The sequence below is a fragment of the Amphibalanus amphitrite genome, unplaced genomic scaffold (genome assembly GCF_019059575.1).
Source record: "Amphibalanus amphitrite isolate SeventyFive unplaced genomic scaffold, NRLGWU_Aamphi_draft 000361F_arrow, whole genome shotgun sequence".
NCBI lineage: Eukaryota > Metazoa > Arthropoda > Thecostraca > Balanomorpha > Balanidae > Amphibalanus > Amphibalanus amphitrite.
Genome location: NW_024881855.1, coordinates 549733 through 576281, shown reverse-complemented (window position 1 = coordinate 576281; position 26549 = coordinate 549733). Strand labels below are relative to the sequence as shown.

General features: G+C 50.3%; 2 protein-coding genes across 2 annotated transcripts; one reads left to right on the top strand and one right to left on the bottom strand.

The window, feature by feature from the left end:
- The first annotated feature begins 898 nt into the window (after positions 1 to 898).
- On the top strand, positions 899 to 1966 carry LOC122389534. The gene is made up of 2 exons (XM_043381679.1): positions 899 to 981; positions 1151 to 1966. The coding sequence occupies exons 1-2, from the start codon at positions 970 to 972 to the stop codon at positions 1916 to 1918; spliced, it is 780 nt and encodes a 259-aa protein (XP_043237614.1). The 5' UTR covers positions 899 to 969; the 3' UTR covers positions 1919 to 1966.
- Positions 1967 to 6178: 4212 nt separating this feature from the next.
- LOC122389513 (WD repeat-containing protein 7-like) lies at positions 6179 to 24655 on the bottom strand. The gene is made up of 22 exons (XM_043381624.1): positions 24608 to 24655; positions 22629 to 22763; positions 22030 to 22223; positions 21470 to 21576; positions 21130 to 21208; positions 20464 to 20632; positions 19866 to 20062; positions 19431 to 19576; positions 17068 to 17152; positions 14782 to 14953; positions 14364 to 14449; positions 13871 to 14033; positions 13200 to 13420; positions 12663 to 12858; positions 12163 to 12329; positions 11587 to 11740; positions 10420 to 10557; positions 9929 to 9997; positions 8439 to 8519; positions 7688 to 7783; positions 6867 to 6968; positions 6179 to 6183 (listed from the first exon to the last, which is right to left on the bottom strand). Exons 3-22 carry the CDS (start codon positions 22192 to 22194, stop codon positions 6179 to 6181), a joined length of 2598 nt encoding a protein of 865 aa, XP_043237559.1. The 5' UTR covers positions 22195 to 22223; positions 22629 to 22763; positions 24608 to 24655.
- Between the last annotated feature and the right edge of the window lie 1894 nt (positions 24656 to 26549).

The following is a 26549-nucleotide window of genomic DNA, read 5'->3' as shown; positions in this document are numbered from 1 at the left end:
GCAAGTCGCAACTTCGAAACACCCTCAGCGCCACAAGAGCTTTCACAGGAAGAGGAAACATACAGGACCTATGTAGTATCCTCTAGAGGTCTCACAACTTACATAGCTCGGATTTTTTTCTTAACATTATATAAAGTCAGGTCGGTCAGGTTACCTCACCATTGTAAGTCAATGGTGAAATATGGAAACCGTTACTTTGGTACCGGGAATGATCTACAACTATCTCAAGCACACATAATTGTGATTTCATGCACTTCTTGCAGGGTCCAATGCTTCACTTTTCCATTGTTGACCTTACGATGAAAGCCATCAATGGACTTGGGAAGACCTGCCGAATCGAATGAAATGCAATATGACTTCCTTCCACCAACTTCGTGACCTGAGGGGCTTTAAACAGACCTTGACCTGAGGTCAACACCTTAAGTTGAGCTCACCCGAACAAAAGTATACTCGTGTCTCGTACCATTCGACGCCCCTGAGCTAGGCGAACACGATGATGCAAAAATCGCAGCTCTGCGGCCATTTATGACAAAGTAATTGCACAAAAACCGAATCTGTGCTTAGGGCCACTTGACCTGACCTCAGAGGCCACCTGTTAAACTGAGAACCCAAAATCAGGTAGTACCAATCGCTGCGTCTCGTAAAGGCGCACACGCTCATTTCTCCGCGAGGCTCTAGCTCCATTTCGAAACGGCGGAAAATTCGAAAGAAAACAAGAAAGATATGAAAGAAGAAAGCAAAGAAAGGACAAAAGGCCAATTGAAACATGAGTCAAATATCGATGAAATCTATTACAAGCAATCCCAGACAGAATTCAGGGTACGTGACCCAGGGTTCCACCGGGCTGTCTGCCGACAGTGGGCGGAGCCGGCAGAGAAGACCTTGGAGGGCCAGGACCGGAGCAGCTCCACTATAAAAGCCGGTCCGGCCGCCACCACAGCATCACACACCTCGCTGACGGCTAGCGACATGAACGCTCTGGTAAGTGCACTCTTGGGCTTTTGATGCTCTTCTTGGGCTCTTTGGGTAGCATCCAGTAGTTATAGAGGACAATGGTCATTTAGTTCGTAGAGTAAACCAGCACGTTTGCATTCTGCTTCTCGCAACACTGACCGTATTCATTTCGTTTACATTGTGTTTCTCTCGTCAGGTGGCTCTCTCCGCCCTGGTGGCTGCGGCTTCGGCCCAGCTCGCCCTGCCCTACGCTGGCCTGTACAACGCCGGCCTGTACAGCGGCTACAACGGCTATGCCGGCTACAACGGCCTCTACCCGGCCGGCTACACCGGCTACAACGGCTTCTACCCCACCACCTACACCGGCGGCTACCACCCGGCTGGCTACGCCGGCTACGGCTACGCGGCGCCCTACAGCTACGCGTCCACCTACCACGCCCAGGACGAGCTGGGCCAGGCGTCGTACGGACACGTGCAGGCCGACCAGGCCCACTCGGCCGTGCGCGACGCCTACGGTAACGTGGTCGGCAGCTACAGCTACCTGAACCCCGAGGGCGAGACCATCACCGTCAAGTACACGGCCGGCGCCAACGGCTTCCAGGTGGCCAGCAACGCGCTGCCCGTGGCGCCCGTCGACACCGGCGTGGCGCCCGTCGAGACGCGCACGGCGCCCATCGACACCGGCGTGGCGCCCCTGCCGGTCGACTTCACGCCCGAGGTCAAGGCCGCCACCGCCGAGCACCTGGCCGCCGTCGAGGAGGCCAAGAGCCGCAACAAGCGCAGCCTGGTCTTCCCCACGCCGTCCGTCTACGCCGGCGTGCCCGCCTTCTACTCGGCCGGCTACGGTCTGGCGCCCGCCCCGGCCGTCACCTACTCGGCCGGCGCCGGCTACCCGGCAGAGCTGACCGAGGTCATCCTCAACCCGGGACACGCCACCGCCTACCGGGTCGACCCGGTCGCCTAGAGCGTCCGCCGCCCGTTCATGTCGCTAGTCTGTCTCTGGAGTCAGCCGTCCGTGCGGTGGGCGGCGGTCAGTGCGAGTCGCTCCGGCTGCGGCCGTCAGCGGACGAGCAAGTGGGCCGGCAGGCCGCCGCGGCGCCGGCGCCTGTGTGATCGCCGGCGTCGCAGCGCGGTGGCCGCTGGCCACAGTGCCCGTCCCGGCCGGAGCGGCTCGATCAGGACCGCCCGACACACACGGACAGGGTGCACCTTCGACATTGACCACTCTGAGATGATCCCATAACCCATTCGCATGATTTTTCGTTAAAATGCATTATTTTGAATACATAATGTCATCGAAAAAAGTTTTAGTAAGAAAGTGGGATTATAAAAGACGTATACAACAAAATGGTAACAGAAAAAGAGTTCGGCGATGAAAAAGAAACACAAAATATTTTCAATAAAATACTTCCTGTAAATAATCATACAAGCATCTGAAAATCAATAATGCTCATTGAAACGAGTACAGTTGAGAGAGATTGTCTGGGAAAGCATGGGCTTGCTGTGGTTAACATCCAAGGCTGCCAAGTCCCAAAAGCTCAGCCGGAGCCAGCAAGGATGTCGGGTTTGCGTTTGCTACCAGACCATCGCAATACTGTTCTAGCACGATCGCGGGATGGTGGCTATTCATGAGCAAAACATAACCCTAGAGAAATATAACTCCATTGCAGAGCTGTGCCAAAAGCTCAAAAGAATATTAGGTACTGCTTCAGCGTCCAGCAGCAGGACTTTAAATCCTTATCTCGATAATATAAAGTGTCAAAAGAATGCACACGCAATTGAAGGAATGCAACAGTTACAGAAATTTGCATACCTTCTTGAACAGTTCTTTCAAATGTCCACTAGGAACCGAAAGATAAAGAACCTCTTCTATTTGTTGGGTAGCCCTTCGAGCCCTTCTACCCCGTAGTTGACTGGTCTTGATGCATCTACTGTTAACGCCAGACCTCTTGAGACCCTAATTTTTCGCGATTATTTTTAAATGCATGGAAGAATTTCAACCAAGCTCAGGACATGGCCGTTTCAAGACCTGCCGAAACTTTTACAATTTAGATATTTTGTCGCCATTTCAATATTTCAGGTACTTCTCATTGATTCGTAATGTTAAATTTCGAGCAAGATTTTCACCCGGCGTGTAGACTGTAGAGGCTATCACCAGTCAGTCTGTGATACGTTATGACGTCACAGCTAAGCCCCGCCTCTGTGGTCTTGGCCTGCGGCGGTTTCGGGCCGGCGCGGGGTCACTCGCGCTGTGGCGGGGAGCGGGGACGGTCGAGCGGTGCCGAAAGCCGGCGGAGTTGTGCGTAAAGTCTTGTCTGACAGTGCCCAAAGAGCGACATGATGACCGAGGAGCCATAAATGCTCAATGCGCATTGCTTGTACAATGCTGATATGTTCGCTGATTTATTTTTATTTTTTTATAGGTAAGCTGCAAATGACGGGCAGATGGCATATAACTGACATAAGGTTAGGAAATATTCACCTGTATTTAAAGCCTTTGGCGTTGCAGATAATGCGATAATGGGATATTTGTTTTGTTTTGTTTTGTTGGGTTAGGCCCTTTCGGTCTGACAAGACCATTGCAGAGCCGGAAGGATGATAGGAATTAGGGGGAGACATTGGTCTGGGCAGGCACCCTAGTGAGTCGCCGGGGCTGAGCCCGTCCAGAGGACAGGCCACCCAGCCCCAAGGCACTCACTGCACCCGGCTACGGGGTGCGCTCCCTCGGGAGCAGCGGTGCCGCTCCAAGGGAGCAGCCCGCATGAGATAAAGTTGCCTGTCCAGCCCGGAGGGGGGTTGTGGCGTGGAGGAGAAGGATTTCAGTATCCTGAGGACAGAAGCACGGATAGGTGATATTGGGATATCGGATGTCATCAAGTAGCTCCTGATTTGTACAGTCCACAGCAGAAGTAATGTGGGGTTTCAGTCATGGGTATGTTCTGCTTCTGAAGCTTAGGAACGATTAGCCAGACTACAATGAAACTTTGAATGTAGCTTATATGTATCGTCACCTTTGCAGCTGCAACTTTAGCTATTGACATCTTCTTTTCGATCACTCCGCATTAAACAATCGCCAGTCAAAGCCAACCGTTGAGATTGGTAAAACCCTACATTACTTTAGCGGTGGGCTGTACATCGCTATGCACCCATCGACCAGCGCAATAATTAGCTAATTGCCTTCGCTTCACATCATAAGGCTCGCTCGTACCTATTTCACCAAACAGATATCCTACATCGAAAATCATATTTGTTAGGAATCCTTAACGTTTTTTCGAAGCATGTGTGAGTAGTAGATGGAGGAGTGATGGCCCTCTTGGTCCCATATACCTACAAGAGTCAACAACAGCCTAACATTTACTTGACGGTCTGCTGCTATTGATTCATAGCACGTGAAACGTCAGCGAAATTCATAGTCCTTTACAGATGGCAGGGGTGTCATTTGTACAGAGGTCGCTGATGGGCACGGGTCAATGCCGCAGTCGTGGGCGGAGCCTAATGTCATATGACGTATGAAAGCCTCTATCCAGGATGGAAAAACAGTTAACATTACGAGTCAATGACAAGTGCCACAAATATTTAAGTGACAACAAAATGTATTTGAAGAAAAAGTTTCGGCAGGTCTTGAAACAGCTATTTCCTAAATATGGTTGAAATTATTCCGCGCGTTTTAAAACAATCGCGAAAAATTAGGGTCTCAAGGCGTCTGGGGTTAACAGTAGGTGATCGTAGTGTGTACGTACCACGTGAAAAGTCAAGGGTGTTTAAGTTGTTCTCCTAAATTTACGCTTTCGAGAAGCAACATCCGGGTTGATTGATTTGCGGCCGTTTTTGTAGGATAACTTCAAACCTTCTTCCAAGCATCGGACTACTCTCGATGCATGTGAGTGACGACCACTGCACATGCCACTTGCAAAAAGAGGGGGTATCAAGTTTGTGCCCATTGCAATAACTCGGCAATTACTGGGCCGCTTACGCTGAAACTTCGCATGTCGGTAGGCAATGCATTTCCATGTGCCAAAGTTGGGGTGCTACTGCACGTGCGGGACCGTTTCCAGACCTCCCGGGTCGATTGCGCTCATATTTGGTACACGTCCACGGTTAGGGACCAGCGAGTAGGGTGCCGGACAGAAGTCAGTTGGAACAGAATTTGCACGTACACACGTGCAAGGTGACGCTTCCACATCTCGAGAACGGCTGGGCCGATGGCGCCAAAATTTGGTACACCGTTAGCGACCAGCTACATACATAGTATGGTGCTCCACACAAGTATGTTGAGAGTATCCATTCGCACTCGCGCACGCGCAGGACTCACATTTGCGCCCGCTCGTTTGTCGCCCCAAAAGGCGCGTTACTGGTTTGCTTCCAGTATGTGGGTATCCTAAAAATTTGCATCAATGACGTATGCATGCGTAAAAAGGGTATCAACATTGTGATAAAACGTCTCCGGTTGACCAGTACCAGCCAGCACCCCCTCCCCCTCTACCCACCCGGTACCCGTCCTCAGTGACGTCACCCCCAGCCGTTCGCCCGCGGACATCCGCAATCCGGAGCACGCGTCGGTAGGGGGGGGGGAGGGGGCGTCTGCGGCAGAGGGTCCGGCGAGGCGGCCAGGATGGCCCTGCCGCGGGCGTGGGAGCGGCCGCGGCAGGGCCACGCCCCGGCAGTCCGGCGGCCCCATCTCATGGTCGTCCGCCGGCGCGGTCCGATCGGACAGCCGGCTGGCTGACGGCCGTTCGACAAAGGGGAGGGACGGGACGGGACGGGAGGGAGGGGTGCATAGGGGGGGGGGGGGGTAGCAGACCATTTCTTGCGGCCCGTCCTCATATCGTTCTGATCAAAATGGTGATCAGAGCTGGTCATTGACAGTCTCGAGGAATACGCGACTTGACTACTGATAAACTAGGCACAAGACTGCATTCTTCTCTCCAAGAAGCCTTCCATCAGATAAAGTATACGCCATACGGCTACTGTAATTGAACTACTTCAACCAACTAAAAAAGGCCATCACTAGCGGAAGTGACCCAAGATGCGTCAAATGTAACGCGGATGGCAAAAGTCACCGATGGCACTTTTCACATTGCCCGTCGAACAATTTGATGGCAGTTTGAAGCCACAAAGAACACATTGCTTCTAGATAAATGGAGACGAAGAAACAAATGCAACATCTATAGAAGCGCATGTGCGTGCGGCATAAGTAGAAAAGAACAGATGAAAGTGATCCAGCCTACTCTATGGAAAGCGAAAGTCGAAAAACAGCAGGATTCAGAGGAATGGAAGAGGACACCGACAATCTGAAGCTTCTGGTTAAAGGGATGTTCCATACTTTAAGGTGTCAAGTTTCACCATTTGGGAAAGGCATAAAATGACGTGACGATAACGTGCAGATGCGCCCGCTTGTTTTCAAGCGGGCGCATCATTTCTGAAAACCACAGCACTTTCTTCGCGTTCGCTCTTCGTATTAGCAGCCTCACTGGCGCCAAGAGCCATACTGAGTGTATGTAAGAGCATGTGTATTGTGTATGTTTGATAAAATGTATTAGTTCGCCACTGACAATGCATGATACTTTCGTTGCATGGGCATGCGATAATTCCTAGGCGGGTAAAAAGTGAATCTAGAGAATTTCCGAGTCGAGATGACTGCTATTTTAGTCTATGAACCCACCAGCCCATCCAGGCATACCCGTCGCCTTGCCCTACTACTCCGTCATATCCCTCTAACCTACCCGTTCTATGGCCCACGCCTGTCGCCGCCTCACCGTTCAATCCCTCGCCCCTAGCCCCTTGCCGTCCATCCCATCCCCTCGCCCCTACTTCTCTGCTCTCTGTCCCTCGCCCCTACTACTGTTTGTCCCTCGCCGTCCCACCGCTCTATCCCGCGCCCCTGCCGGCGGCCGGTGCGGCGCGCCACTGACCTTTGTGCTCTTCTCCGGCTCCTTTAGGCGTCACACCGCCGGCCTTAGCGTGGATAATGCCGCCCATGGTCTCGGCTCCCTCCTTCACCCGCGCCAGAATGCCTGACACCACGGGACGACACCAGCGTTAGGCAGGACACGGACCGTGTAAGGACGCTGTGAGTGGCACCAAATGTTGCAGCTACAGCAGGGAACGACAGAGGAAACGTGTCGGAATGGCATATTGGCGCTGATCGCGGCTGTTCTAATGTTTGTTTTAAAGCCATTCTCAAAATAAGATCGAAATTATGTTACGCAATAAAGTCGAGGTAAACAACAAAATTCTGTTCACTCTAAATAACAAATCATGGAATGTGAAACATGAATTTTGCTATGCTGACTTAGCAAAACCCAGAAGAAGGAAAAATGTCAGACTCAGAATATTTAAAAAATGAAACGTTTCGTACTACTCAAAGAGCAACTTTTAAAATATTTCCCAAAGCTAGTTACAAATTTATAATCCAATAATTAACCTGCTTACCTTTCAAGTAAAATAGCCATAAAAAGATAGCTCGTCAGGATTGTCATCAATACTAAGCTAACGAAGCAAAAATCCCAATTTATCCAGGGGTTATGTATGTACTCCCTTTTCAATTCCCCTTTCTATTCGTTCGTTGGTGGGTAGGACATGCGGTGCGGTGCTTCGAACTCGGCTACAGCGTGTGAGATCGCTCTAAACGGATCCAAGTACGGGGTACGAGTTAAGGGTACGCGGAAGGGTCAGGGGTACGGGTTACGGGGTAAGGGTACGGGTTACGGGGAGCAGACGGCCGCTTACTGACCCGCCGCGTCCGGGTTGTCCTCCATTTCGTGTTTGATTTTCTCCTCTAGCTTGGTACGTGCCACCTGAGCTCGTGACTTGAGTTTCCGCAGGTCCTCTGAGGCCGGTGCGGCGGCGCACGAGACGAGGCGCGATTGAGAGCGAGGAGCAGGCGGAGAGACAAGCGTAGAAGACGGGCAGACAGTGAGACAGGGCGGAGACAACGCGGAGACAATGCCGAGACAGCGGAGACAGAGAGACACATATAGCGACACATAACCATTTATAGGAGGCGCAGAAGCGACAGGCGCTTCGAATAGGCCTTCAGTTATCGAGAGAAAAATGTGCGACTCTTTACCGTCGTTGTTTAGCAGTGCAAAGTGACGATTGTGAAGACAGAAATTGTCTAAAATGTGTGTTGTGCAAGCAAGTAACGCTGCTTTCAGTGCATCTCTGAGCAATAATTTTCACGCGCCAAAAATACTTCGACGTGCCTATAGCATGGACTGAAGTGGCAGCGTAGTTGCTGGAAGCATCAAACTGGCTTGATGCCTAACATAAAAAATGGAGCTTTGCAAAACGGTTCGTGATGAGCAGTAGCGAAAAACGCTGTGGCAGAGCGCCATCCGTGTGATAGCCGTCGGTTGTTTTAAGCCAGTGAGGTGCGCGCGGTGCTGGTGGTGTAGCAAAGCCAGCGTGTGGGTGCAGTGACACAACAGGCACACACAGGGTGATGCGGAGGGAGGGGTTACCCCAGGGGGTGGGCGACTTACCGCTGCCCTCGGCGCGCTCCTTCAGCTGGTCGCGGATGGCCTCACTCTGCTCCTTCAGCTCCTTCATCCGAGACAGATAGCCTGGAGAGAACACGACGGACGGAGGGTCAGTGAGGGAGAGTCGGTCCGACGGAATAGTGCGGCTCAAACGGACCACACTAGCCGGAGAGCTATCGATGACACGTAACCGCAAGCGTGTAGCATAACCCATAAAAAAATCAAATATATTGACGGGCATTTAAGTGTTATAGCGATAAGTATGTCTCCTGAATCATTTGCAAATAGATGAAACATCAGTTGCAAAGTTCTGTCAATAGTCCCTCTGCAAGCTCCAAGAAAAACGAAGCATTGCATAAAACAAGAGCATCGTTAAAACAGGGCTCTTTGTTATGTCAAGAGCTCATGCAGCGAACATCAGGCGACACAGAGTATCTGGCGGCTCTCTTGGGTTTAACATGGAATAGCTGGGTTAGTTTTTGCATGGACGGCCTAGATGGCGGGCCTTGAGCATTTTCCACATTGTTGCAATGCATGTATAACGTATAGTACGGTGAGCCTGTAGCGGGAAACATCGTCATACACACAGAAAGCAGTGATCTGGAAATGTTATAAATCATTGATGACCGGAGACCTGCACAGTGCACACTAACCCCGCGTTCGATGTCTCCCGGACGACGAAGATTCTATGCCGTCCGGGCCCAAAATGCCGTTCGATGTCGCACGGACGGCAAAGATTCTACGTGACGTCACGTAGAATCTTTGCCGTCCGCGCAGAATCTTTTGAGCGTACTACGGTGGGCAGAGAGGCAATGATGGCGCGTATTTCAAAAGCGGCGCAGCAGCTGTTTGCAGAAGTTGTTGACATTTGTGCGTGGTTTCTATGGAAACGTAAACTTGGGCCTTTTCCGAAACTGACGCACATTGTGTAAGTGGCGCACAAAATGGCCGGTCTCGTCGTCCGACTGTGTGCTTCATCGAACGCAAAATAGAATATTCTGCGTAGAATGTTCTTCGTCCGAGGAGACATCGAACGCGGCCTTAGTCTACTGTCGTAATGCATGTGTGCACATATAATAAATGTCATGGAGCAGTCACGCAAACAAAAATAAAACTGCACTCAATTATGTATGTGCAATGTGCATCGCTTCATCAAACAACACAGCATTCCAACAAGCTACGCGGCATGCTTAAACAATGCAAGCAAATAAGCAAAACACAACAAAATGAGCACACCGAAACACAAAATAATCACTCTAAAAAGAACAAATAAACCAAACGCCTCCCCAATCCCCTCTCAGCTATCAAAAATACTGCAGTGTCCCGGCCGTGTCTATGAAGTCACCTCGACATCGTGCCAAGTACGCTGCAACAGACGCATTCGCTGACACGTGCCGGCCGTGGGTGCCCTCACGGGCCACACACGCAGACAGACACACACACAGACACGAGACGCGGCTAGGTGGTGCAGTGGTGGCGACTATTGTCCTCACCGCGCGTGTCCTTGTCCTTCAGACGCTTCTCCATGTCCCCAGCCTTGTTTTTGACGCGGCCGAAGAACTCTGCCGTCACGACGCCGGTCACAGCGAGGTTCGACGAGGACACAAATAGCGGACACGGACTCGGACACACGAATAGACACAGACACGAATGGACGCGGATGCAGACACAAGGCGTAAGCACTGGGGCGAAGACGGTTTTGAACAGTAAGGCGGACATGAAAAAAGAATTTAATCAGCGGACATGGACCCAGATATGGACGTGAATATGGACGTAAGCAGACATAGCACACGGACACGAACAATGACACGGATAACCGACAATGAGCAATGAGACGAGAGAAGAGTAGAGTGAGTAATCTGCCTTATTTGTGGCGCATAAGGGAAAGTGACTGAAGCAATGATCATCAGCAGATCAGCCTAACTTCACACTTGTAGCCTTCTAGTTACTCCTGATTCTCCTTCAAACCACCCGCCGCGCGTACCTGTGATCTTCTGCTGTGCGTCTGGCGACTCGGACTGCGTCAGCTGCAGCACGCGCTGGTACTCGGACAGCTGAATGAGGCCGTGCTCCTCCAGCTGTTCGGTGGTCATCTGACTGTACGCCTCTGTCAGAAGGTCCACTGGAGAGCGCGGACAGAGAGAACCGCCCCGCACCCACCGGTCACCGCAGGCCAGACAGCGTCACACCGGTCACCGCAGAGCAGACACCGGTTACCGAGCGGTGACGTTTCACCGTCCTTCACCGGCCATCGGGCAGGCACGGTGCGGCGACCGGTCACCATCAGCAGTGGCCGTCACCGGGTGGTGATAGTTATACGGCACCGGTCACCGCCCGCCGCAGGCGCACCGCAGCCAGCCACAGAGATGAGAGATGCAAATTGTTTTCAAGTGCACTCAGATTAGTTGATTATTTTCGTGCCTAATGTTTTTATATGTAAAATGGAAATGTTTGAAAAGCTTTGCGCTCTTATATCATGACGATGTTGAGAGTTTAAGCAGTGTTTATTTTCATAGCTCATCTCTGTAGCTGTATTCCACAAGAAGCAAACACGCATTCCACCACCCCAACAGGCAACCACAAGAATTAGCAAGAAGGATATTACATCGCCGGTATGCGAAAATCCTACACATATATGCACCATGACAGGCATTTATGGAGATGGAAGCGGAATGTTTGACACGGTCTGCATATTCTGCTTTGGCACCGTAACTTAGTTGCGTGGGATGTCCAAAAAATGAGTTGGTTCCGTTAGTAGCTCGGATCACGGGTAGGGTCGGCCGACGATAGGGCTTACAGTAATGAGAGGCTCCGTTAAGTGTATAAATTTATCATTGAATTCTAAGTTCCCCGACCAGCTGGAGTGTACCGAATGGAAGAAGGTCTGAAAGGGACTTTCCTCGAATTAAGCACCACCGTCGGTGACGGCTCTACGAGTGACTAAATCAGTTCAAAGGAATTACAAATTACTTAAGGAGGAAGGGCCTAAAAGGATACCACAGAATAGCAATATGCACCAGGCACCATCCACAACCCCACAAAGCGTCTTTCCACAGCACCCCCAGCGCGTACACTGCAACATTCACCCACCCAAGCCCCATCCCCGGCACCCGGCCGCGCGGCAGGCACTCCTCCCCGACCGTCCACTCACCGATCAGTGACTCTATGTCGAAGAACAGCACGTGCGCGTCCGGATCGGAGGGGCTGGTGCGCAGGCCCTGCACCATCAGGGAGTAGGCGCGCGGCTTGTCCGGTCCGTTCTGACCCTGGTTACCGAGCGAGTTCTGCAGCTGCTGCAACCCGCGCTGTGGACGCCAGATGGAAAGCGGAAGGGTGGGGTTCAGTCGGGAAAGGAGCGGTGTGGTAGTGACTTCCGTTCAGTCACCTGGGGACTGGAGTATATCTACGGCATTATTTTGTGCTTAAACTCAATAGTATCATACTTATCTGCGAGCGTACAACGCAAAGCACACATGTAACTAAACGTTTTCATACTCTCAACTGCTCGAAATTTTAAGCAATATATCTGCAAAAGTGCCATCCTCAAAAAACATCCCAAGCCAATCACACACTCCACTCACTTACTCTCTTCCAACAAACAACCGTACCATCCATTGCCATCGATCACCAGTTTGCCTATGTCATACAGCCAAGGAAGGCATTTCACTTCCCTATATTAGCTACGTAACATAAAGCCCACAAGCCGGTGCCGATAGCCGGGTCTCACCTTGGCTGCGTGCCGGATGGCCGACAGGTTTCTGTGCCGGAGGCCGCGGAAAAAGTGCACCGCCGGATTGGCCATGCCGCCCTCGCTGGTGGAGACGGTCATGTGCTCGTCGCAAGCGGACAGCACCTCCTGGGCGGTGGTACCGTGCACCACCCGGTCCAGGTGGCCTGCAACACGCGCCAGCCCGAGATGTCATCAGGAGAGATTGGAGGAGAGGGTTCTTCATCTGCATTGCTGTCCCAACTACCATCCTTTGCCGTCCATATCCCCGCCCTACCCGCCTCCGTCCGCCACACAACTTCACTGCCATCCCCTATAATACACCACTCTAACGATCATCCCATCTCCTCCAAAAGTGGTTCCCTAAATAATCACACCTACCTGTTTCCATCTGCTATAGACGGACACACTGACACTCCCCAAAAACCATTCCCGCCCCCAGTCCCATTATCTATAGCTCATCCTCAACCCGCTACTGTCCGCTCTAATCCCGTTCGTACCTGTTTCCATCTGCCAGACGGAGACACTGCCATCTTCTGTAGCCACCACGAGGAAATCGTCCAGCGGCCGCCACTTGACCGTGGTGACGGGAAACAGGTGCCGCGAGGCCAGCATCAGACACTTGCGCTCCTTGAGCGAGAGGAGGGCCACCGAGTAGTCGGCCGCCACACTGCAGATGCACTGCTGCATTCGCGGCTGGGGGGAGGGGGGCGAGAGGGGAGGGTTAGAGCCCGAACACGAGACAGGTTAGAGGTCAGATCACGGCATCATGGATCAGAAGTCAGGACTGACATTCGTATGACATCTGGGAAAGTCGATATATGATACAGCCAGTTGCAGCTAAGCTTACTAAAAAGAAACGCTATTATTATTATTATTCGCATTAGTCTGCACTCTATGAGCATTGACTTCTGACAATTTAGAGCTAATCATAGCCAAAAAGTTCATAAATTTAACCATGATACCAGTCCATATCATCCAACAATGCATCCACTAGTGACCTATCTCAGCGGCCACTCCTTTCCCTCCCCACTCACCGAGACGCTCTCCGGCGGCACGTGCAGCTGCAGCACGATACCCGCCTGGACGACGAACCGGTGCAGCAGGGCGCCATTTATCAGGTCCCACAGACACACGGAGAAGTCCTCTCCGCCCGAGACCAGGTGGGAGATCTGGTACCGCGAGTGGCTCAGGTGGGGGAACAGAAGAGCGGTGACCGGGCCGCGGTGGCCAGACAGGATCTGGTGCACCGGCCAGTCTGGAGGAGAGGGGGGGGGGGGGGGTCAGCTGGCACTGACAGGCGGTGGGTGTAGAGCGGAGGGCGAAATAGACCAGCGAGTAATGCTAAGGGTTAGAAATCATTTCTTTTCGAGAGACAACAGCGCGAGTCTGTTATAAGCCAAAGCTGAAAGATGAACGTACTAACAATGTCATTAATCATCATTCTTTATCACTTACAATTTCCGCAAGAAACACCGAGGTTTGAACTAATTTATATTCATGCAATTGAGAGTTGTCACATATTTTGTGGTGTTTTCTGTTACTGACTGTAACAGATCTGGTGTATCTCTGGCGCTTCCCGTTAGTGATAAACATAGCTCTAATGTTCCCCGTTCCTGACCTGCCACACTAATACGTTTTCCGTTACTGTTACGGCCCCATGTCTAGCTCATTCTGCGGAGCTCTGCCACAAAACCCCGTCACTGACTGTCGTAGCTCTGGTGTTTGCCGTGCAGCAGATGCAGCATGACGGTGTGAGTGGCCGACACGATGATGATGGTGCCGTCCTCCCTGCCGCAGACCAGGCGGCCCTCCTGCAGCGGCAGGTAGATGCTGGAGGTGAGACGCGGCGCGCCGCCCTCAGCAGACTCCTGAAACGGACGGAGAGGGAGTGTTAGTAACGGGTGGAACGGAGCCCTTCCGCAGACTCCTCCGACAGACGAATAGATAAGTGTAGTATGGGGTGAAACAGGAGTCATCCGCTCTCCTGGAGCAAAGGGAGAGTTCACATATTCATAACGGGCGGAACCGAAGACTCACACCAAACATATTGTGTCCGCCTCGTAAGCATTGGAGCACAAACTAGTTTCCGAAAAAAGCACGTCTATGCACAATGAAAAACACTCAGAAACGATGTAGCATCATCCTAGTGTTAGTATATTCTTTCCTTCTAGACCGGCGTCAACAGGATTCTAACTCACCAGTTGGTCCAGTATTCCGACCGGCTGCGGTTTCATGGTCCGCCAGGCGCGCTCGATGCTCCATAGAACGGTGGGCGGCAGCTCTGCTGAGGAGAACGGGCCACAAGGCCTCGCTACGGTGAGACAATCATAGGCACATTAGCTACACAGTCGGTGATATGCTTGACAGGAAAATTCAGATGTAGGGGCGGTGTTTATTCATCAGCGAAGGCAAATCTCCTGAAGCGAGATTTTCGACAAATAGTAATAACAAAATTATATACAATGGCTCGCTCCACTGCCAAGAGCTCAATGAATCGATAAGGAGTTTGATTAACACTTGACACACGCCATGGCCTTTTTTTGTGACAATGGTGCCACTCTCCACCCCTGCTGCTGTTTTCTCCCAGAAACCAAGAAATAAGTGTTTGCTACCTACCCGGCGACTGGTACTCCCCGTGCTGCTCCATCAGCTGCTGTATATGCGTGTTGGTGAGCTGCGGCAGCCTCCAGAGCGCCACCTGGCCCAGACAGTCGCCCCGCACCAGCACCTGCTGACCGGGCTCGCCCACCAGCTCTGTGTGGATGCTCACCGGCGGACAAAACAGCTCCTGGGGGCGGACGGTCGTGACAGCACTCTACAAAGGGGCATTGGATAAACAACAGTAGTCAGAGCAGCTGCTTCTGGAGACGGACGGCGGGAGGGGCCGGTTGGAGCTAGGGATTTACAGTACGAGGGGCGTTCAAAAAGTTCTCGGCCCGACCATGAAGGAGCAGAGATACGATGCCAACTTATTAGACCAAACATGTTCATTTAGTCAAATAACCAGCGTTAAGACAAAAACATTTCGCGCAGCGCTTCGCGAGAGGCCCCTGGGCCTCCATAGCCAAGTGGGTTTTGGACGCATCTGGCACGTCCAAGACGGCTGCTTTTGTCTCCTTGCTGTCAGCGAAGTTGCCACTGCTAAGCAATTTCCTTATGTTGCTGAAGAGGTGGCAACCTGAGGGTGCAAGGTACGGAGAGAAAAGTGGCTGTGACAACAACTCGAGGCTAGAGCTCACTGCTTCGCTGATCGTCACCCTGCTCATGTGTGCTGGTGCGTGGTCCTGGATCAGGCGCACACTTTTAGTCAGCTTCCCTAGTCTCTCCTTGATATCTGCTGCTCGCTACTGTTATCGAAGGAAGGTGTAGTATTCATCATTAGTTGTGCGCCCCTGTTTTAGAAAGTTGACGAGCAGAGCAACGCCAGGCTCCCAAAATGCAACCACTGTCACCCTGCCGTCTCACACCGTTCCGTGCTTCTATCCTCAGGATACTGAAATCCTTCTTCTCCACGCCGCAACCCCCTCCGGGCTGGACAGGCAACTTTATCTCATGCGGGCTGCTCCCTTGGAGCGGCACCGCTGCTCCCGAGGGAGCGCACCCCGTAGCCGGGTGCAGTGAGTGCCTTGGGGCTGGGTGGCCTGTCCTCTGGACGGGCTCAGCCCCGGCGACTGACTAGGATGCCTGCCCAGACCAATGTCTCCCCCTATATCCTATCATCCTCCCGGCTCTGAAATGGTCTTACTGGACCGAAAGGGCCTAACCCAACAAAACAAACAAACAAACAAACCCTGCCGTCTGACTTAAACACGTCGCACACATTTGGTGGCCTTTACTCAGTGTGCTTCCACTTGTGCAACTCGGTCACGCCCTTAGGGTCAACGTGTGACACCCACAATCCCTCCACGGTAACAAGTAGTTCAATGAACTCTTTTGGATCTTCGATATAGGGACCAAAATTTTCGCGTTACGCCTCCTTTCGAGTTTGCCTTTCCTCTGGAGTCAGCAAACGGGGGATGCATCTTGCAGAGATCTTAAACATATTAATACGCTGTCGAAGAATGGCTTTGAGGAACCTTATAGACACCTCCGCTTCTGCTGCGTTGTTCCAGACCAGAACCTTTGTCATTTTTCACAAAGAAGTGCCTATTTTTCATATTTTCTTGAGTCAATGCCGTTGACGGCTGGCCACTGCGGGGGTGACTATTAATGATCTGTTGACCAAAATTTAACAGAGATGCCCACTTTTTGACGCTACTGTAAGAAAGACAAACCTCAACATGTGTTGGCACTAGCTTTTCGTGAATAACGTTTACTGCATTTTTCTGCAATGCATGAACCAAATCACTGTTCTCTTCTGGGCGTCGCCCATTCTGACCGGGAATGGCAAACTATGTTACGATTAATTAGCAGCCTGAACCAATCACAGGGCAGATTGGTAATGGTTAATGGCTACACAAGTGGACATCCCAATAACACATCATTGAACACACCGCATTGCAGGCCGAAATTCCAACTCCTTCATGGTTGGGCCGGGAACTTTTTGAACGCCCCTCGTAGGTTTGAACCGAGGACTCGACACGGGGATTCACTGAAGAGCGTATACAGTTTGGTAGGGTAACCTCAGACGGGAACAGCTGGAAGCACATATCAGAAGCAGAAACTGGCCCTGTTATCAGTGAAGGTATAAGGATAACAACGGAAAACAGCGCGAAGACCAACAGCTGACGACCAGTGAACAACAAGATGTCATTGAACTTTATCTAAGCTAAGTTATGAGCCGTGACGAAATGTAGGCTGCATGAGTCATCTGGTACTATCTTTCACGGAACCTCTCAGCTCTCTACCCCCTCTCTAGCACGACCTCCTCTCCCCACAAGGACGGCACTTCATCGACCATACCTGCCGGTCCGGTGACGAGAGAATACAGTAGAGGAACGGCTCGTCCGCTTCCCGTGAGTGGAACTGGTCGTGGCTCGGTATGCAGCTGTAGGGCAGACCGGGAAAGCGTTAGAGACCAGTCATAAGGCAGGGGATTGTCATGTTAGAGAGGGTGAGACCAGCCGCAGAAGCACAGTGCACACTTTTAAAGTTAAGTGACAAGTTAGGGAAGGACAGGATGTATAGGTCATGAGAAGGAGTTAGAAGAATGGAAGAAAGCCATGGCACAGACCGATCACGTAGCCAGTGTTATAAGATCATAAGATAGACTATTAAGCGATTAATAGAACAGTTACGAGTGAAGCATATAATCGGACACGACGAAATGACATACCTAAAAAAAGAAATATGCAGCAGAATAATATCCAACAGAAATGAAACTAAGTTGGAGGTAAAATATCCTCTATCTTCGTGAAAGGGATAGAAGGCTGCTTATTTTCTAGGTTTTGCACCGTTAAAATTTATTCAAGAGCGTTTGAACAGTGGCTAAAGGTACATGAAAAACTAAGCTATACGAATAACAAACGTCACTGATGATGTATACAGATGTGATATACTCCGAGCGTTCCGCTAGGCACCATAATTTGTTGCTACTCCGAGAAAACGAACTATGGTACTACCTTTCGCAAATTTGGGCTAAGAAAATAAACAACATCGGAATGAGCTTTTAATACGAAAAAGGAAACAAAATAATTACACACTACACAGTTTATCGCATTGTTAAAAAGCGTTCCTAACGATGAAGTTGAAGGAAATACATGTATTGTAGAGGATAAAACAATGAATAAAATCACGCAATGGCATGAATCCCAGACCTTCCACGAAAAATGCGAGCAGCGTCTTAAATGAATCGAGCGAGTGAATAAAACAAAAGTTCTCGGCCATGCTTTGGTCAGCAGTGAACACTTATAAAGCCGTCGTTTGTTAACGAAACAAAATGTCCTGACTCATCATCATCCCCTTGTGTTAGAAAAATAACACCACAGCGGCATAAACAACAATAGGAGAAAAGGTGGACCAATACCAACACTTCTTGCTGTCTGCGAAACAATGTTCAGTAAAATAAACAGAGAGTAAGACACAACACTCAATACCCAGCCTGGAATTCCGCGAAATATCGCGTAAATGTCATCACACACCATTCATGACCGAGGAAGGCGGGTAAACACAATAAATAAACCCTCTCAATGTGTGGCAAAGGTCACCAAACGGGCATGCAATTCAATCACGAACCAACGATGAAACCATAATCAAAGAAGCTCGGGACGGCATGCATCTAGCTAGCAGTGCGGTGCTGGTCGGCAAAATAAGATGTCGATAAATGAAAGGCCTAGGTGCGTGAACTACTGACCGAACCGCCTTCCCGCGCAGTTTTCTGTCAGAAGAGAGAAATAATCCAGAGGTAAATAAGGGCGACTGGTGCGCGGGGCGTCTCGGGAAGGGACATTCCCGGTCAGTTGGTGGGAGGGTCGATCTGGGATGAGTTTGTCACACCAAGCCCAGCAGGCCATAAACGCACACATACTCTGTTAAGTTTAGACCTCACACACTCACACCACCCGCCGACTCCTGCTTGATAAGGTTATACCAGGCGTAAAAGGATAAATACAAGCGGATAACACCAGCAGACATCAGCATAGCACAAGAAGATAGATCCTTGGGAGGGCCATCGCCGTGGTGAATTATGCACGTCAAGCCGTCACTTCCAGTGCGGAGTACACGGTCACGTAGTGTCTGATCTCTGATCTGAATACCGGACGAGAGCGTTTGCATATGATCAATACCAAGCTTCCGGCTCGGAGTGGTCGCTCATGGCGCTGAGATGGCGAGTTATTCCGAATGAAATACCATCTGAGGGAGTGTTCAGAATAGAACAGCGGAGTCGGGGTGGCTGCTAGCCATGCGAGAGCACAGCTGCATTAGCACCACGTGAGACATTTTAGACCGCTCATCACCGCGCAGAATCGATCCTCCCGTCAGCTCCTCGCGAACGTAGGCGTCACACAACATGATTCCCGTCACTTTTAGACGCATCGCGCCATCGAGAGTCCAACTCCAAAACAGCGGTCACATATCGGCCCGGTCACCCTTATACATACACAACCCCCATGGGGCAGGCGGACACTCACTAGCGGAACACTCGAAGACAGCTCACTTTTAACGACACACACCAGACGAACAATGACTCTAGCGAAACACTCGAGAAGGACACTCACTTTGGCGATACACTCTGGATGGACACTCACTCCTAGACATTCGCTTCTCTTACCGGACAGTGTAAGCGGACACCCAGCCTAGAGGAAACACCCAATGGGAACACTCACTTTGGGGGTAGTTTGTAGATATAGGCGTGCCCGGAGTCGGCCCACACTATGACTCGGTCGGCGGCCAGGAACTCGCCCCGCGTCCACGACTCACAATCCTCCTCCGACGAGGTGCAGAGCAGGGAGAAGTCGGACGCGTCGTATATCTGAGGCAACGGAGGGGGACGCGTGGTGAGATCGGGTGGGAAGGGGATGGAGCGTTACATTGTTGGATAGCGCCCTAGGCACAATAAAATAGAATTCGGTCGCTTATGCCGTATTGTAAATCTCAGTCAAACGCAAATCACAGTCCAATGCCACCGTGCAACGAACTCAATATCCTCGCCAATACTCCGCCTCCCTACTACTTCCTTTCACCTTTCATTCTCTATACCTTCCACTAACCCTGCCCACGACCATCCCCATCCCGCAACCTCCAACCTCTAACGCACTCACCTGCCACAATGCTGACGACACGACTAGCACAGTCCGCGGGTTGAACGAACAGCACTTGAGGAAGTGAACGCTCGAACACCGGATCCGCTTGCTCTCGTTCTCGTAAATGATGTCGGCAGGCGACTGGACCTCGTCGAATCCCGGCAGCGTCCAGATCTTCACCACGCTGTCTGTGTTGATGGCCATGACGATATCGTCTGGTGCAGGGGGAAGAAAATGATGATGGTGATGTTGGAAGTAACTTCGTAGCAGTTAAGCAGAAAGGGTGCCTACTGCTTGCATTGGCACGGAGATAAAACAGAATCAGAGATCACAGATGAAGTTTATGATGTTACGAGTTTAATGTATTCTTTTGTGTGAGATGTTAGAAGGTTAAGTAGATCGGTCGCTGCATTTGCTTTGGTTCAAAGGCATTTAAAATGATAATGGAGCGGTATGTCATACAGACTGACATAAACCGATACAACACAATGGCGTCCCATTTCAACAAGTGAAACTCACAACTCAATATATCTGAATATCAAAGCGGACCTCGAACCCCGCGGCCCCACACTCGTAAAGAGGCCGATCCGCCACGGTGTACCATCCCGCTCCGTACCTGTGACCGCCCTCGGCCGGAATATGTGTAGCGATGTGACCCAGTTGGAGTTGACCTTGGAGGAGAGCCAGTAGACCACCTCCAGTGTGAGCGGGTGCACCACGGCGATGTCAGCGTACTCGCCGCAGCAGTAGAGCAGCACGTCAGACGCGTGTGCCGGCTGGTACGCCTGGAGAAGGGACGCGGGGACACGCGGGTCAGAAGGAGGGGTTAGAGGCGAAATCAGTCATGAGAGCAGGGATGTGACAGAAGGCGGGGTTAAATGGCGAGATCAGAAGGCCAGCTTCGGTCAGGTGAAGCAAGGTCAGAGGAGGGGCATAGAACATCGAATCAGAGGGCATATTCTGAAGACCGGTGACGGAGAGTGATTACAAGTTAGATACTCGTAGACCGAAGAAAAACAGAAGACCACAGGCACATCTGGACATCATACGATGACAAGCAAACACATTCCCGATTAAACACCTACTGATACCACAGAAAATATGCAGATAACAGCCGCGAACCACATATTATCCAAAAAGGACGGCAAAAGCCGTCCCTTATCTCAATCAAAATACGCCTCAAAGACGAGTCGCCGCGATGCAAGATCGTAGAGCCACGAAACATAAATAAGCAGGGCGCTGAGCAGTGTAAATATTTTATCTGTAACCCACTTGTCCTTACCGAGATCTGACGATGAATGAAAGACATTTTGACCGTTTCGATGCATTGGCCTTCCTGGAGGTCCCAGACGCACATCTCCCTGGGGGCGGCACACAGTGTCAGACAGACGATCGAGCGCTGTTAAAGACAACAAGACGATAAGATGTCCATTCGGAACAATGAAGTCTACCGCTGCGCTGACTCGGTGATTACATATCCATCTAGAGACTGATTTATCATTATATGAGCAAACTTCGCATTTCAGCCGAACTAGGAGAGACAACAGAGAATATTTGGCATGGTGTCACGTAATATACGCCTCTGTACGCGAGCCAGTAATTGTTTGATGCCTGTCACGTACCCGTTGACAGCTGCCGAGACCAGGTATTTGTGGTTGGTGTGCAGCAGACCGTCGCTCAGGCAGACCACCCGCGCGGTGTGGCCTACCAGCATCATGTACGGATTTATCTGCGGAAACAGACGATGGCCAAGCCACTCATTAAACTGAGGTCGCGTGTCGAGTATCAGGGTTCTAACGAAAGAGTTGCCATGGTCTGCCATGGTCTAAACAAAACTATTGTATACGTGAAGAAAGTTGCAAATAAGCACCCAGAAAACAATTTGCAAAACCAGACATGACGACATTATGAGTCATAGCAAGCACGATCAACCAGAACCTCAAATATGAAGTGTTCTTATAGTCACCAGTCGGCAGTCAGCCTTTAATGCACTTAAAAATTCACACTTCATATACGCTGATATCGTAATATCGCTATTTTCACTTACTTGAGATTCACACAATTCACACAGCAAGGCCACCATAACACCAGAACAGAAGCAGAGGCCCGGGAACGTCCCACACTCTCCCAGCCAGCCACGCCGTGCCGCGATAGCACACGAGGTGCCGCGCGCGGGCCATACCTCCAGCGTGCCGGGCTGGACGGTCCACGTGACAATCTGTCCGTCCGTGCAGCCGGTGACCAGGGTGCGCTGGTCGGGCGTCAGGTACAGGCTCGAGATCCGGTGGGTGGGCGGGTGCCGGCCCCATAGCGTCACCGGCACGATCAGACTCGGGCCCAGACTCATGGTGGCGGTCTGTGGTACGGGCGCTCCGGCTGCCAGAGCAGGGGAAGAAGGAGGGTCGGGAGAGGTGGCACTGATAAGACAGGAAGAAAGCAAATGGGTGCCTGCAGACTGTGAGGTGCAAATGAGTGCACGTTGAACAGTGTTTGATTCCGTCAACCTAGGGCAATGGAATTGGTAATCCATTGGTTGTTAAAGCATTACAAAACACAGAAAATACATAAATATCAATAACCTTTGATCAGACCACCTGCCACTATGCATATATGACAGCATAAAAATACAATTGTGTAAAGACAAGTATCTTGGCAAGAACAAACAGCTGAACAGAGTAACAAGAATGAAAATCAATTGATATTCCTTGCATTACTTGATAATGAGCTGCTTACTTTAATTGGCTAATTAAGGGACAAGGGAATGTAGCGTCAAACACTGACCTTTGATCGAATGCAGTCAGTTTTTTAACTTTTAGGAATCCATTTTATTGGTTTTGAACACAGAATGATGAGTAACTTCTACTTCCACTTCACTTGCGTCTGCATACCCTTTTGGTCACAAGTAAGTGGGTGACACTGAAACAACAAACATGACTCATGACTCACATGTGAGAAGCATGTAACAGACCCATTTATCAATATCAACTATATCCCAGTACTTCTATGCATGTAAGGAGAGAAAACATTATATTGCAACTTGCAAGTCTATTCAAGGTAACTTATATTAACCATACCACACAAATTTATTGTGGACTCAAAAAAGAGATGGTTATGGGGATTGCATCACTTTACTGTTTTGACATTATCTTACACAAATATGAATCAGATTGAAATATGTTGTGTTCATTGGTGGGATTTAAAACATTACAAGATGATGGCAACACCAACAATAACATCCCCATTTCCTAGTCTAGTGTCCCTCTCTTGCCAGTGGCCAGCTGACCAGAGGTTCAATGCATATCGAACAATGTGCACTCTTTCAGCCACAACCCCATCCTACTCAAATGCGAGTAGGGCACCCAAGCACTGCCAGATTGCACAGTGTGACAGCAGAGTCAATGAGCTGCTAGAACTAGGGTGACAAATATGCACCAGAAGTCAGCACACTGCACAGACCAACAGGAATGGAAATCTGCACTAGCCCAGTGACTGTACGGCACACCAGTGTGCTTGAGTACCTTGAATTTAACCCATCACCCGCAAATGTTTGCATTTTAAAAAGATGAATTTCCTTGGCTGACGTGTGTTTCCCGTTAATCATGCATTTTCTAGGACAATGGGTATCAGTAAAGCTGGCGTCACTGTCGGCAGTAGGTGGGTAGGCTAGGTTGTAGGTTGATAGGCTCAATCAATCAATCCTGCCTGTCCCTGGTAGGCACCCCCTCTTATCAAGCAAGAGTGGGGTTATACGCGCCAGGGACTCCCATCCCCGCACTTGTTCCCAATTCCCTCCCCAAATCCTCACTATCTTGTCTATCCATTCTGATTCATCTCATTCTCCATATGTTACTCACTTCATCGCACATCTTAGTCAACACTTCTTTTGTTGTTGCAAATTGCACAGACTACCTCCATCAGCAACAACTACACTCAAGCAGACGTACAATTCCAACCCTTAACAATTGCACAGTCCAGTCCTGAATGTCCTGCTTATCTATTGTCCGGGTTGCCATGTCTCTCTTCGACACGGTCTCCTATCTCTAACAACCCTGCCACCATCTGGGCAATGAGCAAGGAAACGAAACCTAACAGGTCAAGGTGAGTTCAACAGGTGAGGCTGTAGGTTGGTAGGTTTTAGGTGTGAAGGTTGGTAGGTTTTAGCTGTGTAGGTTGGTAGGTTGTAAGTTAGTAGGTAAGGTTGCATCAGGTTAGATTATGTTTTTTACTCTAGCTTCTTCCACACATTTTCCTGTTAACGGCGACAGTGACGCCAGCTTTACCGATACCAGACAATGATCCATGTGCGCACCAGTCCACACACTACTTCAGTGCTTCAGCAGTCTGCACTGCAACTGACAAGATGTTGAGATCGGTATGCTTTGCAGTTTGCAGTCTGGCCGATTAATTAACCTACGAGGCCCAATAATAAAAAAGAAGCAATAGCTAGGCCTCCAGGCAGGCTCCATGTTTTCAATAAAATCAGGATAAATCCTGAAATGGGTCAGCAAAATGGTTGAGTCCTTCTTAAGCAAAAAACAAATAAGAAGCAAGCAAAAGAAGACTAGCTAGGTAGGTAACAGTAATGTCTCTCGAACAGAAAATTTGATGTTATTGATTTATTTCCTGGCAATAGAGTCCAATTATGTGCCACATTGACATCAGATGGCAAGAGCTGAACATAGCGTTAATTTTCTACATCAAGTTTCAATAATCTAAGCCGAATAATGGAGACTATTATAAAAATGGTTTTCCAAACACACCCATTAGCAAATAAACAAGCCAATGCACATCACGCACAACACAACAACAAGAAGCAGAGGATATAGGATTTCAGCCATTTATGGCGCAGCAGAGACATACTGGTCAATCAGCTGACAGTGGATAAGGCACGAAAATAAAAATGGTGGGATTTCATACGTTATCAATAGTTGTCACGATTCCCACGAAGAAGTTACTGACCAAATAATGTAAAATCGGGATCAGATGTTGAAATATTGAGCCAAACACTCGTCCAAAATGATCAACTAAAGCTGTCTCGTCTCGATAGTTCCCAAAAGTCTACAGGCCTCGCGTTCTCTGCATGCTGTAGGCACTATTTCAAAACGTGCAATAAGAGGAGCAACTCTGTTTTGATGTATATACAAAATTGATGCAATAAAGGTGACCTGTGCTTACATTACTTAAGTCCGCGTCTAGTTCTCCCGGAGGCGGGCGGATAGCGACCGATCCCGTGACTTGATCGAGGCAGCACGGCGCTGCGTCTATCTTGACCACGTGACAAGTGGTTTCATTATAGATGTCGCGGCAGGTCGGGCTCTGAGCGATGTCCGCACACTGCTCAGTGCTCACGGCAGCGGCCGGGCTACTGCCGTTAATACCTGCTCTATTCACATGGCAGGCATACTCTGTAGTGCAAACGGTACTCATATTGATGGAAGTGACTATTTTTTCATTTATTTAATTACGTTTCCACGTACTTATGAGAGGAAACCAACAGTCTAATAGGCGTCCCCATGCGAAAATAATATGTGACGCTGGACGCATATCACAATAAGCCCGTTTCCTCCAGAGCTAGCACGGGCAGACGTTGAGAGTGACAAAGCTGACAGGCAGACTGGCGAACTGGATGCATACTGGTATCAATGATCGCCAAGGGTTTGAGCTCAAAGAATGCCGAGCCAAACCCAAAACACACCGTTCCATGCTTCTATCCTCAGGATACTGAAATCCTGCTCCTCCATACCGCAACCCCCCTCCGGGCTGGACAGGCACCTTTATCACCTGTCCGTGCTTCTATCCTCAGGATACTGAAATCCTTTTCCTCCACGCCACAACCCCCTTCCGGGCTGGGCAGGCAACTTTATCTCATGCGGGCTGCTCCCTTGGAGCGGCACCGCTGCTCCCGAGGGAGCGCACTCCGTAGCCGGGTGCAGTGAGTGCCTTGGGGCTGGGTGGCCTGTCCTCTGGACGGGCTCAGCCCCGGCGACTCACTAGGGTGCCTGCCCAGACCAATGTCTCCCCCTAATTCCTATCATCCTTCCGGCTCTGCAATGGTCTTGTCGACCGAAAGGGCCTAACCCAACAAAACAAAAAAAGCACCTTTATCTCATGCGGGCTGCTCCCTTGGAGCGGCACCGCTGCTCCCGAGGGAGCGCACCCCGTAGCCGGGTGCAGTGAGTGCCTTGGGGCTGGGTGGCCTGTCCTCTGGACGGGCTCAGCCCCGGCGACTCACTAGGGTGCCTGCCCAGACCAATGTCTCCCCCTATATCCTATCATCCTCCCGGCTCTGAAATGGTCTCATTGGACCGAAAGGGCCTAACCCCCCCCCCCAAAAAAAAAACACTAACACGACAATGCTATCTTGCTCTTACTTGATTGATGATTGTTTGATGATTGATTAATCGATTGACTGATTAATGAACAAGTTTGCTATTGCTTTACAAATACGGAACAGCAAACTATTAGCGATTGCTACTTGTAGCGAATGCATGAATCCTAAGCTCTATCCCGGGTAACGGGTTGCGAATAAAGCGTCATGTGTTTGTTTGACGCACAATTAGGTCACTATTTTTTTTTCGGCAGCAAAATTGTTTAACAGCGACTCATGACCGGTAAGTTAAGGGCGTGTTCGCAGTCTTCTCGGACGAAGAACATTCTACGTCGTCCGGCCAATCCCGTTCGATAACCGCAGCCAAGCCCCCG